We start from the raw sequence: 15,205 nt of genomic DNA on the forward strand, positions 1-15,205 counted from the left end.
TTATAGTTAATCTGTATAGCACCTAGATTGTTCTTTCTCTTTCCTCTTGTACTGGTTTTTTGTTTCCCAATCTTTTTCTTTGTTATATGATATCATAAAATCATGAACTTTTACAACAAGAAGGAACTTTAAAGATACATCACCCTCTTTATTTTATACATAAGGCCCGGAAGGTTAAAAGGTTTAGCCAGGGTTACACAGAAAATTAAGTAGCAGAATTGGGATTTGAACCCACTTCTACCCATTTTTCATTTTTCCTCCTTCCCTGAGTTCCAGTAGATGGATATTGCTGGTATCCTTCAGTCTCCATGGAAGAAGATTCTACAGCTTTTCATTTTAAAGCAGTATTTCATTTGTGCTTTTCCGGCAGAGAAATTTTTGCTTCCAAATAAGCCAAGAAAGTAGCCTCAGCACCTGAAGGTGCCGTCCACTAATGACCAGTGTCGTGTTTGCTGTTCTAGGAGCCATGTGTGACCAGGACTGTGGGAAGGTCATGTCCATGCTGGCGGTTCTTGTGAGAAGATGAGCTTATGAAGAGAGACCGGGATGAAGATGCTTCCAGGAGTGGGCGTGTTTGGGACTGGCAGCTCCGCCCGGGTTCTGGTCCCATTGCTGAGGGCAGAAGGGTTCACCGTTGAGGCCCTGTGGGGGAAGACTGAGGAGGAGGCGAAGCAGCTTGCCGAGGAGATGAACATCACCTTCTACACCAGCCGGACTGATGACGTGTTGCTTCATCAAGACGTGGACCTGGTGTGCATCAACATCCCCCCTCCACTCACCCGGCAGATATCTGTGAAGGCTCTAGGTATGGACAGTTAGGCCATAGCAGGGGCACATTGTGTCTCCTCTGGCAAATTCTCCAAGGGTCACTGCTCTCCTCTGGTCCTGGGTATTCCTTCCTGGGCTTGCATCTCTAGGTAGTAGTACTCTGGAACATCACTCACTCCTGGAGCAGTGCTGGGGGAGGGCACATTGGGGGAGGGTATCTTATAGCTGGGGGAGAAAAAAGACACAGGCTTCCCCACCTACCATTAGTAAATCCCTGAGCAAAGATTAAGGAAATACTTTGAGATGGCCCATCAAGGGACTGGAGATGATTACATTTTAGCAATGTAGAAATTATGTCTCTGAAGTCAAAGTTCACAGACCTGGGTACTGGAAAATTGGTTGTGATTGACGCATTGCAGTAGGCAGCACCCCAGGAAGGGAAGGAGGCTGTGTAGCAAGGCTACCGTTTCCCATGTTTTGTCAGCCCTTGACTATAGTGTGCACACACCCTTCCTGCCAAACTGTAATCTTGTATTGCCAGAGGGCAGGAAGGCTCTCTGACAGTGCTGGGCTTCCCCAACAGGATCCACAGGACAACCTGGTCACATCTTCGCTCCCTTGGGAAGCTGTGGGCTCATTGACCTCCTGCCCCTGGCTTGGCCTGGCCTGCTAAGCTGTTCTCCTGCAGTTCCTGTTGGGCTTCTCTTTCCTGTCAACTGTAGACAAATTCTTCTCTTCATCTTATATAAACCAGCATCTAATTTATAGGTAAACAAACCAGTAAACATTCATTTAGCTATTATTTTTTTAATGCCTCCCGTTCCAGGCACTGTCATGATATCATTCTGGACATTCAAAGCTGTGTTAGATTAGAGCCTTCCCTGCCTTCAGATTTCACAGTCCAGTTGAGGAGACTAGAAATAACACATATTAAGGTAAATGACAGAGGGCTTAAGTAACAATTCAAGTAGAATATAAGTAGTCGATAGGGTTGTTATTTTATGTAAGGTAATAATACACCTTATGTAAGGTGCCACGTGTCTCTCTGATGTGGTCAGAGATCACTAAGTCAAGGAACTGCTATACCATGAGGCTGATGACCCCTCTTCCTGGCCACCATCATAGCAGAGATCTCAAGATTCTGTTATGTATCTCTCCCTTGTTCGGAGGAAAATCATAAAGAGATGTCTGTCTCCTCTGGCCCAGTGGGTCGGGAGGGATAAATATTCATTGAGGTGAGCAAGAACTTGATTCTGTCTGGTTGTCAATTTGGAGCATGTAAGTTTTTACCAAGAGTTGTAGATGGCTTGTCTTTTCCAGAGAACTTTCTCTAGGATGTGTGAGCATGTGTGACATTGGAACTATTCATTGGTCACCAGATTCTTGGGAAGGCAGATGGTGGCTCCCCGATTGAATTTAGAAGTACACCTAAGACAAAATAAAATTAAAAAAAAAAAAAAAAGAAGTACACCTAAGCCAACACTTTAGCAGAGGGTTGGTTCAAGGGGAACCGGCCACTGTGATCACTTGACTCCTTGCCATGCCTTGTGGCATGAATGCAGGCCGATGAGGCGAGGTGTGTCCAGAGGCAGAGCTCTGGAGGCTTTCTGTCTTCTTCCTGAATTTTAAGGTCCCCACAGAGACCATTTCCAAGCTGTGCAGGAGGAAAGAGAAAACCCCAGCGTTCTTTGGCAACGAGCTTGCTGTTTTCTGGTTCCTGATATGGGAAAATGGTGGACTTTGAACATGTAATATAAACAAGAAGGAGCAGGGATGACCATGGACTTCTGGGATTTTGTGTCCCAGCCCTCGGTAAAGCAGGGCTGTCAGTCTTCTCTTCCCATCTCTGCTGCAAAGAGGAGAAGGGTGTGAATGAGGATCCTTGGTCTGTTCTTGCAGGTATATGATCCAGGGCCACATTGGTAGGGCCAGGAGAGCTTGTGTCAGCTGGACCTGCCCACTCATGCTCCAGAGGTGTCACTAGGACTAATTGTGACCATGAAATTCACTCCCATGTGCTTTCATTTTTTTGGTGAGAATTCTGACTTGACCTCAGCACTTATGGAAGAGGCCAGGAGAACTCCAGTCTCCCAAGGCCTGAGTGTGAGTGTGTGAACTGCTGTAGGCAGAGCACCAGACTAACTTTAACATCAGGCTACACTTATGGTCCCATTTCTGTTCCTTTCCACACCTGTAAGCCCTTGTGAAATGGGGGTATCAATTCCTGCCCCACTCAGCCTTTCCAGGATCGCATATGACTGCTTTTCAAGTGCTGACCAAAAAAGTCACCGGGGTTACATTATAAGGGAGGCCCTAGCTCTCCTGTTTTCCCAAGCAGAAGAGCATATTTATCCAAATTTATTTTCTAAAAAAAAGAAAAAGTAGGGGCTGGCCAGTTAGCTCAGTTGGTTAGAGCATGGTGCTGATAACACCAAGGTACAGGGTTCTAGTCCTGTACTGGCCAACTGCCAAAAAAAAAAAAGCAAAAAATAGGATTCTTCTCTGGACATTCTTTAGGTAAATGTTCACATTCCTTGCTTAGAATGAAACTAAGGATTCTAAGTCATCTCCGACTTGAAACACTTTTCTGGAGGTTGGTGGACCGTGTTCAAATTAATGCCTTGAAAGCAGACCTATTCTTTCCATCCGTAAAGCTATGGAAGTGTCTGGTTCTTATACACTGTTCAGATGGAGAACAGGACAGGCACATATATTGACAGTTGCATTTTAAAAGTCCTCAGAGTCAATATCCCAAAAGACCCTCAATGCTACTCTACACTGTGTGTGAACTATGTATTAATTTCTTTATACATTGCATGAGAATAGTCATATAGGTCTTTTTTTCTTTTTTCCTTCCTTTTATTGGGGCTGTATCTTTTGTTGTCTTTATCTTTCTTTGTGTTACTTTTGTTTTCAATTAACGATATAAACATTAGATGTGCAGTCATTTTAGAACTGGAAAAAAAAAAGACAATCACTTAGCTCTCTAGCTATTGAAGTATTCTAGTCTTAAGTCAGTTCTTTCAAACCTTGAGCCTGTGAGAAGTTTATCACAATTACCTAAAGCCTCTACTTAATTAAACATCCTTCTTGCATTGTGCTATGCTTAAGAATTAAAAAAGGTAGGTCATGAAGACTGAAAAGCAATAATGTGAGGCATACAGCCCTAATACAGGCTTGAAGATATAAGGCCATGGGTTGGGCAGTTAACTCACTTAGAGTGTGGTACTGGTAACACCAAGGTCAAGGGTTTGGATCCCCATACTGGCCAGCTGCCAAAAAAATAAATAAAGATAAAAGGACATATAGACACAGACTGTTGTTCTCATAAAACTTTATATTAGTCAGTAGTACTGTATTTTCTTGTGGCTTTCATAGGCATAAAATCATAAAAGCATCAGTCCTGTGGGGGCCATGAAGAAAGCATCTAGTCTAGTAGTTCTCAGTGTGGTCCCAGCACCAGCAGCATCAGTATCACTTGGGAACTTGCTAGAAATCTAAATTCTCAGGCCCCAGTCCAGACCTACTGAATCTCTGGGGGTGAGGCCCAGCAATCTGTGTTTGAACACGCCTTGCAGGTTATTCTGATGCACACATATTGAGAGCCGCATATCTAATCCAAAGTCTTCATTTTCAATTAAAGAACCTATGGCCTAGGAACATTAAACAATGATAGCTTTGTTACATCTCCCTAAGTCTTAGTGCTGTAGGCAAATTTCATTTTTTTTTTTCTTTTAAAGCCAGTCACATTTAGCAGTGGGAGGTTGTATACCAATGTTAGTGACACTAATGTGTGTGTGTGTGTGGAAGGAGGGTTCTTCTTGCATGCTGGTACAGGGATCAGACCCCAAACCTCGGTGTTACCAGCACCACACTCTAACCAGCTAATGTTAATAAGTTCTCATAACCCACTACCATTGGACCAGCCCAAGTTGCATTTTCTTCTCCTTGTTAGAGTATTACGTTTTTTGTTTTGTTTTGTTTTGTTTTTTAAAGATGACCGGTAAGGGGATCTTAACCCTTGACTTGGTGTTGTCAGCACCACGCCCACTCAGTGAGCAAACCGGCCATCCCTATATGGGATCCGAACCCGTGGCCTTGGTGTTATCAGCACCGCACTCTCCCGAGTGAACCACAGGCCGGCCGTACGTTTTTTGTTTTTTTGACAGCTGGCCAGTAGGGGGATCCCAGCCCGTGACCTAGGTGTTTATAAGGCTGCGCTCTAACCAACTGAGCAACTAGCCAGCCCTAGAGTATTGTTTTTATCTCACTTCTCTGAGGCTGTAATGATTGTTTCTTGTCCTCATTCTTATTAGTTTTTACTAAAATTAATTATTGGACTTATCCTCCAGATATAAACTTTCCATATCACAACTTTCTGTGGTATCTTGTTTCCTACTTTTGCCTGACCATTTTTTTCATCTTCTTCTACCTCAGATTTCATCCTTAAAGCTGTCCCATGAATTCCTTAAAGGGGAGAGGGAGGAGCCCTAATATATTTCATGCCTCAGTGTAGAAGTAGTTTAGAAAAATGTATTAATGTACAAAGTGCCCTATTGTCTTTTCCACAGTTGAATGTTTTTTAAATCTGTCACTAAAAGGTGAGTTTCTGTGTCCAGTTTTTGATACTTCTGTACTTCATTAGAAAAACAGTTTGCCAACTTTTTTCCCATGGTTGTTGAGATAACAAAAGATCACTCCTTAAGCAGCCTGACCCAGATAATTGAATCCCAAGAACACCAGTCCATTGGGAAGCCTTCCTGACCCCAGTCCAGGCAGATCCCTGCTGTATGCTTCCATCCGACCATCTGTGTCATCTCATTGCCTTTATCCAAGTGCAGTTCTACATTTATTTTTGTGATCATTTGAACCCACTAAACTGTAACTTCTCCAAAGGTTGAGATATACTCAATGTTGTGTCCCCAGTGCTTGGCACAATGCCTGGCACACTGGTTGAATGAGACATTCACACATTCCACCTGTGCAGCCCAGTCTGCTGGTGTGAGTCAGGGAGCTAACATGGATCTGCAGCCCAGGAAAGAATGGAGATTGGGTTGTTGGCAAGAATGGTAGTTTGGTAGCTTTCGAACTTATTTTCTAGTAGCAGAATCTTTTTCATTAAAAAAAAGGCAGACTCCCTGGATTTTGTAAAAACATAAAAGTAGTCCTCTTTTTGGCTGCTGCAGTTCGAAGTCATTTATCCAGTCCCAGACCTCTAGATAGGGAAACAAAGGTGTTCCTGGGCCCAGAGCCAAGAACCTGGCTCCCTGTGGTGTGTTACTAGGGAAAAAAGATGTAATCTGCAGGAGCAGTGGGTTAGCTTCTCTGGGCTTTATTCAAAAGGCACATCATTCTTGGATAATCTGGGGAGCATGAACTGGAGAGAGGCTGGCAGCTTGAAACTCACTCATCTTCCAGAAAATCTGAGCTAAAAAGCACCCAGCAACTGTGTTTCCCATTCTTTGAAGGCCAAAAGCAGTTTTCAACTTCTCTAATCTCTCCTTTGACTTTCTAACAGGAAAGCTAGATAACTTACATAAACCTGCCTTTCAAGGCAACTCAAGTTTTCCTAAAGGACCCTGTGCAGCTGGCCTGCAGGAGCCTGTTTAACCCAGTAGGTCTTTAATTCCCACACTGATACTACTACTAGTTCCTAAGTTCAAAAGCTCTCCTATGGTGCAGAATCAAGAAGGGAGGTCTCTACCCCTACCCTGACCTCTCATGGCATGAAATGGATTTCTTGTATTAGTTTTATCACCACGAAACTCTTAGCAGTCATAAAAGCCTTTTTCCTCCCAAGTCACCTCCCCTCTCCCTCATGCTGCAGTGTCCACCCCAATCCCAGCAGAGTCGATACAGCAGGAAGTTTCTGGATTGGCCAGACCTGCAGCTCTCAAATGGGGTGTTTGTGTCTAAGAACCTAATTTCCTGTTCAGCCATATGTGTTCAGCCAGCAAACGGCAGAATTCTCCCCCATCCCTAATCCAGAAATCCCACAAGTGTGGGGAAGCATTGGAGACCTTTCAGAAGCAGTAGTGGTAGCAGTCAGGGGCTATTCTCCTGCAGGGCCACCTGTTGCTGGGCCCCTGTGCAAGGGCCTGGTCATCTTGTGATGGACATGTGATGCTTGGCTGGCTGTTCTTCTCTTGTCCTGCCAGCATCTGTTGTAAAGCTCCTGTTGTTATTTAGAGAAGATCAGGAGTGAGAAATTTTGTAAATTGAAGAGATTGAGCAATGTCATAGGCTACTGATCCACATGCTGCAGCACTGAGTCTCATAATCTTGGGAGTTCAGGCCTGAGACTCCCATATGTGCAAATGGCAGATGCTCTGTGAGGTTCTTAAGGATCAGGGTGGCAGGGGTGGGAGTAGGAAGTGAGAGGAGCTGTGTGCTTTGTTAGGATGTGAGCTTCCAAAGGGCTGGGCTGGGCCTAACTCTATGAGAGGCCTAAGAAAGAGTATATGTGATAAGAAAACTCATCTATGGGCGTGTTGATTTTAAAATGTCTTTTTCAAAAACCAAAATTTCAAAATACCTAACATAGAAATTATTTGCTTGGAAAATGAAGCTTCTATGTGAGTCTTAAAATTAAAGTCACAGTGGGCCTTTTTTCTTTGTATATCTGCTCAGTCTCTTCCATGTTGACAGAACTGTGCTGGGCCAGGCAGTTTACATGTACTGCTTCAGTTGACTTAGTCTTCTCTTCTTCCTTGCGAGGTGGGTATAACTCCCATATTATAGGAGTAAATCAAAACCCAGAGGGATTTAGAAATTTTCCAGGTCTGGGGTGGGGGTGGGGGGGAAGAAATTTCCCAGGTAATTTAGCAATAAAGTGAAAGAAGCAGAATTTGACTATAGAAATTTCTGTCTCCAAAGCTTGAGTTCAGCACCAATAACTGGCTCTTCCTGGGTAGTCAGCTGTCCTGGGGCCTATTCATCAGTTATTTGTATAAAATTTTAAAAAAATTTTTGTTGCAAGACTTCCTGTCTATGGTTACTATTGTTTCTGCTGCAAGATGGCTCCAGAAGTGATCTGTATCCCAACCATTGCCCCATCAGAAAATATTTGGGGGACTAAGGGAATGGACACCAGGGTTATTGGAGGTTCGCATACCTAAAGAAGGCAGTCTTTACTTGGTCACCCCAGGTCACAGGCATCTAGGCTTGGAGGCTGCCTTTCCAACCAGAAAGTGCTTGGGAGTGTGGGAGTGGAATCTGGACAGCCCTCAAGAAGAAGCCCAGGTATGCACATTGCTCAAGATGGTCTTCAACCAGAAGAGTAAGCCACAAGTTAGTTTAGCCCAAGACTCTGTGTCCTGACCACATCAACAGGCCTAGGCCTGCCTGTCAGTCCTCCAGTGTTGCATGATCATTGCCTCTCCCCAACCATCGGGCTCTCCTGCACAGCAGCTCCATCTTGCATGCACTTCCCTTTGTATGCCCTTTCCCCTTATGCTCCCTGGAATACTTGCCCTCTATAAGATAAACCCAGTGTCACTCCCCTGTGAAGCCTTCCCTGATCCTGCCATCTGCATGGGGAGTTGCTTTGTGCTGCCACCAAACCTTAAGCTTGTTCCCTCAAGAAGGCCATGACTTCTTGAGAGAATCGGGGTAGTGGGGTTTGAGTTGCTCACTGTAGACAGTGTAGAGTGAGTAATGGAGTACCTGTGTATCTTGTAAACTTCTATATGTGTCTTGTCCATACCACTTCTTGGGCTTTATAGGTTTTGTGTTGAAGGTATTACCATAGGGTTTCCTTCTACTTGAAACTCCCAAACTCACAGGAGTATTATAGGGGTTATGTCTTATGGGCTGCTCAGACCGTCATGAGCTTTCATCTTGAAACATGGAGTGCTGATCCTTTCAATTTCTCCATATGGAGCTGCTCAGTCTTCTAGCTTTGTTTTGCTCTTTGAGTACATTCCAGCTGCAGGTATCCAGAATGGACTCGAGGGCAGAAAGGATGTTTTCACTCCCTTTCTCCTCCTACTGGAGCCAAGCATTTTCTGGCCTTTTGGCCACTCTAACTTGTTGGACCAGTGTTTTCAGAGAACAATCTGCAGGGAGTCTTAGCCCTCTCTGGAGTTATGACTGAGAATGCAAAGCCCATCACCTAGAATATAGATTAGATTCTCTTCTCCCAAGCTGATGATCTAATAAATGCATAATGGGGCTCACCGTTTAGCTTGGTTAATGAGAGCATGGTGTTATAACACCAAGGTCAAGAGTTCAGATCCCCGTACTGGCCAGCCATAAAAAAAAAAAAAGCGGGGGCGGGGGTGGTGGTCTAGGGAGTAATTGGGTAAGGAACACAAAAAGTAATTATGATTTATGGTGAACATGCTAATAATATTGATTTGATCATCACGTACTGTACACAAATACTGATAGTCAACTCTGTACCCCATAAATATGTATAAATAAAAATTAAAAAATTTTTAAATTATGAATAAATGCATAACAATCCAAAGACATGTCCACAAAGTGTGTTTAGCTTTCCAACACCCCTGTATTAGTCAGAGTTCTCCAGAGAAACAGAATCAATAGGATATATAAAGAGAAATTTAAGAAATTGGTTCATGCAGTTCCCAGGCTGACAAGTACAAAATCTACAGGTCAAGCCAACATGGTGGAAATTCTGGCAAGAGTTTATGTTGTAGTCTTGAGTCTGATGGCATTCTGGAAGCAGAACTCCCTCCTCTTAAGGGGACCTCAGTCTTTTCTCTTAGGACCTTCAACTGATTGGATGAGGCCCACCACATTATGGAAGTTAATCTGCTTTACTCAAAGTCTACTGATTTAAGTGTTAATCACATCTAAAAAATACCTTCACAGCAACATCTAGACTGGTGTTGATGGGCCCCACTGTCTAGCCAAATAAGCACAAAAACGTAACCATCATACCACCTCTCTTCACTTGCTAGTCCTGGTTGTGGTCTTCTGCCACTCCTCTTTTCATTTTCCCTTAAGAACCTACTCGTCTTTCTCCAACCTATGACTCTATCTCCAGTCCAGTCACTGGGCATTGTTCTTAGTCCAAGCTGAGTCACATTGCCTCTTGTTCCAGGCCACCTTCTGGTCCCATAGGAGGCCTTCCTGGGTTCATCTGCCTCAGAGAAAAGATATTTTCCCCAGTGTAAACCCTTTGGAACTTTGAGATTTCCTGTTATGTCTTATTCTCAGGTATTGGGAAGAATGTGGTTTGTGAGAAGGCAGCAACATCTGTGGATGCCTTCCGGATGGTGACGGCCTCGCGCTACTACCCACAGCTGATGAGCCTGGTGGGGAATGTGCTGCGCTTCCTGCCTGCCTTCGTGCGCATGAAGCAGCTGATAGCAGAGCACTATGTGGGCGCAGTGATGATCTGTGATGCCCGCGTCTACTCGGGCAGCCTGCTCAGCCCCAGCTACGGCTGGATCTGTGATGAACTCATGGGTGGTGGGGGCCTACACACCATGGGCACCTACATTGTGGACCTGCTGACCCACCTGACCGGCCGGAGAGCTGAGAAAGTGCACGGGCTGCTCAAGACCTTTGTGAGGCAGAATGCTGCCATCCGTGGCATCCGGCATGTCACCAGTGATGACTTCTGTTTCTTCCAGATGCTCATGAGTGGGGGTGTGTGCAGCACTGTGACACTCAACTTCAACATGCCGGGTGCCTTTGTGCATGAGGTCATGGTGGTGGGCTCCGCGGGACGCCTTGTTGCTCGGGGAGCTGACCTCTACGGGCAGAAGAACTCTGCCACACAAGAGGAGCTGCTACTGAGGGACTCACTGGCCGTGGGCACAGGGCTACTTGAGGAGGGGCCCCAGGATGTCCCACTGCTCTACCTGAAGGGCATGGTCTACATGGTGCAGGCCTTGCGCCAATCCTTCCAGGGGCAGGGGGACCGCCGTACCTGGGACCACACCCCTGTCTCCATGGCCGCCTCATTTGAGGATGGGCTGTACATGCAGAGTGTGGTGGACGCCATCAAAAGGTCAAGCCGATCTGGGGAGTGGGAGACTGTGGAGGTTCTGATGGAGGAGCCTGACACCAACCAGAACCTGTGCGAGGCGCTTCAGCGAAATAACTTATGAGCCTGTGTTTGGGCTCCCTGCCACAGGGCAAAGGGACCAGGGAGGGGACCAGGATCCATGACGGGGGGCTTGACTATAGCAGAGACAATGTCTTTCATTTAATGAGTCATCTGGGTAGGGGCTGTGTGAAGCCGAGGGTGGCCCTAGGAAAACGCCCCCTCCAATGGTTCATTTACCCCTCAGACTTACAGGGCAATGAGCATTCCTGGCCGTGGTGCCGAGGGTTAGCAATGTATGCAGGGCAGAGGTGCTGCTAGGTTATGCTAGTGAGGATTTATGGGTTCTTCTGCCTGACTTGTGGACCTAACAGGATAAGAAAGCACAGGAAGCCAGCCTGGCTGATTCCTCAGGCCTGAGGAGAAATGACCAGAAGCCTTGTTTCCATGCCCTTTTTTGGGCTGGGTCATCTCAGGAATGGTGAAGGCAACAAATCATCCCTCAGGGATCCTCGCCTACCCTCCTACATGACCAGGCCCTTCTAGCCTTCATGCTGACCCTTCCCTAACAGGAAGTAGGGCCCTTCATTTATTAGGTGACCTTTCAGGGGCTATCTGACTTAGGGAAGAGGGCTCCTGATTTCGCAGACAGGAGGCAAGGGAGTGCTTTAGGACATCTGATAAAAGTCAATAAATAAACCAGAAAATATGACATCGTGGCATGTGGTTTTTGTTTGGTAGGTTGGGTTTCTTTAATAATGAAAGGCTTGTTTACTGTTGTAGATTTTCTCTTTCCTTGCTGCCACACATCAGCTCTGAGCCAGCTGTGGATCCATCATCATCTAAAGGGCCACACAGGCTCCTGCCACTGCCCACCCTCATCTCCCAGCTTATTCCCTCATGGCCCAATTCCAGGAGTTGTCAGAGAAAAGTATTTCCTCAGAGAGCAGGACTCAAGAATTCCTAATGGGCTCCTGTTGGGCCCGCCATTTCAGGCAGGTAGTGGGAGAGTTTGGGGCCTCTTCGGGCCCATGAGAGCCCTCAGAGAGGGGAGGTGAGGAGTGATCTCAGGGAGTCTGGCTGGGATGAGCTTCAAGAGGAAGGGCCCCACTCACTGCCCCTTGGAGCAGGTTTGGCTGAACAGTGCCTGACCCAGATGGCAGTCACCAGTTATGCTTTTTATTAACTTCTGCACAGAGGAGCCTTTTAACCATGTCAGTTAGAGGTGGGGTGGGGTGATAAGAAAGGACACATGCCCTCCCCTACCTTTGTTTCCTTTGCCGGCCTGCCAGGATTGTTAAGCCCAGTCTAAACTCTGTTCCCTAGTCTAACCTTCTTTTCTTTTCCCTACCTTGGGTTCCTTGCCAGAAAGGCTCAAGGAGGGCTTCCTCTTCCTCTTGGCATCTTTTTTTTTTTAAAAGATGACCAGAAAGGGGATCTTAACCCTTGACCTGGTGTTGTCAGCACCATGCTCTCTGAAGTGAGCCAATCGGCCATCCCTATATAGGGATCTGAACTGTGGCCTTGGTGTTAGCACCACACTTTCCCAAGTGAGCCATGGACCTACCATTGGAATCTCTTAAAGAAGTCACCAGGCCTGTTTTCCTGTAGTGTCCTAGTTTCAAACATTGTCCTTGTGAGGTAAAATAACGAGAGTTAGCATTGGAGTGTGCTTATTGCATGCTGGGCCCCTCAGGATAAACACTTCATACATATTTCATTTAATCTCCAAACCACTCTATGAAGGTACTACTTTTAATATTCCCATTATTCAGATCAGAAAACTGAGGCACATGGGCAAAGTTACTTACCTCCTGTAAGTTGTAAGTGATGGAGCCAGCAACCTGGTCAGGACCATCTGACTACAGAGCCTGACCCTGAACCACACTTCATCCCAGCACTTGTGAATCTTTAGACTCTTGAATCCCAGGCATACCCCTCCCTGTCCCTTCCTGCAGCAGGAATCTCAGCCTGACCCGAACTAGGAGGTGAAGTGCAGAAAGAGCCCACCACCAGGCAGGACGCTGACAGTTAATGGAGATGCTGCTCCTTGTTCTTATGACTCTGTGTCAGTTCCTCTGTGTGTTACTAGGATGCTGTGGTCCCTCCTAGATTTGGGAATTGACCAAGAAAACACTAGCCTGACTCAGATACTCCTACATAAGAAAGGGCCATGTTGCCAACCCAGAGGGGCACTTAGGTTTTAGAGGACTCTACTGTTTACAGAGACAGGATCACAGAAGTGCTGGGGAAGGTTGCAGCACTTAGTGAAGGACCCCAGGTCCTCTGAGGGCACCCCCAGAGCCCAGGTCCATGGCCAGAGGAATGCATCATTCCCATCCCTCAGAAATCTTTACCATCATATCTCCTAGGCATCAGAGCTGGTCTGTCCCACATTGGGAATGAGGAGGAAAGATGCCTTGAAGTGACCCAGATGCCTGTAGCCCAGGGAGCTACTGGTTCCAGGCTTGTTCTGCAGCGCCCTCTCCTGGAGGAAGGCAGCAGCATCTCCTGGGACCTGTTTCCTAAATCTCAAGATGCTTAGCAACTCTTCCTCCCATCAAAGTTTTTCCAGGCCGGTGAAAATGCAGTTAGATTTTCCTCTCTGATACAGCAATCAGAAGAGAACTTCCAAAATACCTGTTGCTTATTTTCCAGCCTCCAACAAATCTAGGCTTGGTACTTGCTGAGACAGTGGCAGCTGCTTCCTCACCTCCCTGTCCCCAGACTTTCCCCGTTCTGCATGTCACACTGCTGCCCAAGCAACCTCTCCAAACTGTCGGGCCAAAATCCCTGCTTGTCCACTTCTTATTCCCCCCGGACTTGCCCAACCTGACCTGCTGATGGCCATGCCCTCTGCTTCAGCCATTCCAAGCAGCCCTCTTGCACGAGGCTGGCATCTTCTACACTAGCAGGGCTTGATCCCTCGTATATCCTCTGCCTGGAAGGCACCAACTCTCTCCTTCAGTAATCAGCTGCAGGGCTGTCTCATTACCACTTCCCCCTAGGTGAAGTGGCAGTCACCCCCACCACCTGTGGTCCTGCAGCCTTCATCCTTAGTCATACATGACTCCTTGATTGGCAACCTCAGCCTTTCCCCTTTAGAGTGAACTTCTAGGAGCAGTAGTGACTCATTCCTTTCTGTACCCCCTATCATGCACCCTTGTCTAAACAAGTCTATCAGGACTCTGCTTCCTCAGCCATCTTGAAGGGCCCTCTACCTTTGAAAAATGCTGAATAATCTGTGCTTATCCCTATGGACAAGATTCGGTCTGCATGGCCCCTGTGGAGAGTATCGCTTGGGACGGTCTAATCACTACCCAGGGAAGTCTGTATGCAGAAAGAGGAATAAATGTCCTGAACCCACAGTTTGTCCTGTGGCCTTGCGATGGGGCCAGTGGGCATCAAAGTGACGCCCCAAAGGAGGGAGCAGCCTGGGACAATGCCAGGAGAGGAGACCATGACCATTTTTATTCTGTTTCTTCCTCCTGGGCCTGCCCACCCACTCCCTCCAGTGACCCTGCCAGGCCATTATTCCAGGGACTATACACATGGTTGTGGACTTTGGATGGCCTCAGCCCTTCAGATTCTGGCCCGCCCCTCTCTGCAGCATCCTCCATCCCTCACCTTGGTCTCCTTATCTTGGTGCTTCTTATGAGGGCCCTCTGCTAGGTGGATGTGATGCAATGATGTGTGCCCCTGTGGAGGTCAGTCTAGTCCCAAAGATAGTGGTAGCCTACAGTGACAGTATGTGGATACTCCAATGCAGGACATTGGGTGCTGCCTGGTCAGCAGGATGTAGGGTGCCCTGAGGTTTCAAAGGGGTGTGTGTGCGCACTAGCCAGGTGGAGGGGTGAGAGAATAAAGGCGTTTAAGGCAAGGGAAGCCCCACATGCAGAGAGTGAAGGTAAGAAAAAGTGTGCACTGTAAATATTTTTATACATGTCTCCTGGTACACATATACAAGAGACAGCCTGTACCTAGTAGGGACACTGGTGGGTTATAGTCTTTGTGTATGTTCACATTTACTAGGTAATACCAAAATTTTCTCTACGTGATTGTATCAGTTTTAAACTCTGCAAGCAGTGTATGAAAGTTCCTTTTGTTTTACATTCTAATCAACAGTTGGTATTGACATACATTGAAATTTGTACCAGTCCAGTGGATATAGATGTTATCTCACTGTGATTTTAATTTGCATTTTCCTGATTTGTCAATTAAACATTTTTTGTTATATATGTAAAAAAAAAAAAAAAAAAGAAAGAAAAAGTGTGGCTGATTAGGCAATTACAGGAAGACACTGAAAAGTTCTTTTTTTTTTTTTTAAAAGATGACCGGTAAGGGGATCTTAACCCTTGACTTGGTGTTGTCAGCACCACGCTCAGCCAGCGAGCTAACCGGCCATCCCTATATGGGATC

At 46.3% G+C, this 15,205-nt stretch overlaps 1 protein-coding gene and 1 non-coding gene across 5 annotated transcripts in view; both read left to right on the top strand.

The window, feature by feature from the left end:
- The window catches only part of GFOD2 (Gfo/Idh/MocA-like oxidoreductase domain containing 2), a 54,519-nt gene extending 43,039 nt beyond the window's left edge, over positions 1–11,480 (top strand). The window contains exons 2-3 of one of the 4 annotated variants that reach the window (XM_063110537.1): positions 462–805; positions 9,952–11,480. In XM_063110537.1, the coding sequence (XP_062966607.1) occupies positions 547–805; positions 9,952–10,850 (1,158 nt within the window). In that variant the 5' untranslated portion in view covers positions 462–546 and the 3' untranslated portion in view covers positions 10,851–11,480. Of the gene's footprint in view, positions 1–461; positions 806–1,489; positions 1,537–7,942; positions 8,011–9,951 lie in introns of those variants that run through there. The other 3 variants (XM_063110539.1, XM_063110538.1, XM_063110540.1) reach the window with 3 other exon arrangements.
- TRNAI-GAU (transfer RNA isoleucine (anticodon GAU)) lies at positions 3,159–3,232 on the top strand. Its single transcript has one exon. It is a non-coding gene; the product is annotated as a tRNA-Ile (tRNA).
- Positions 11,481–15,205: the final 3,725 nt, after the last annotated feature.

Source organism: Cynocephalus volans, chromosome 10 (genome assembly GCF_027409185.1).
Source record: "Cynocephalus volans isolate mCynVol1 chromosome 10, mCynVol1.pri, whole genome shotgun sequence".
In the NCBI taxonomy this organism is placed as follows: Eukaryota; Metazoa; Chordata; class Mammalia; order Dermoptera; family Cynocephalidae; genus Cynocephalus; species Cynocephalus volans.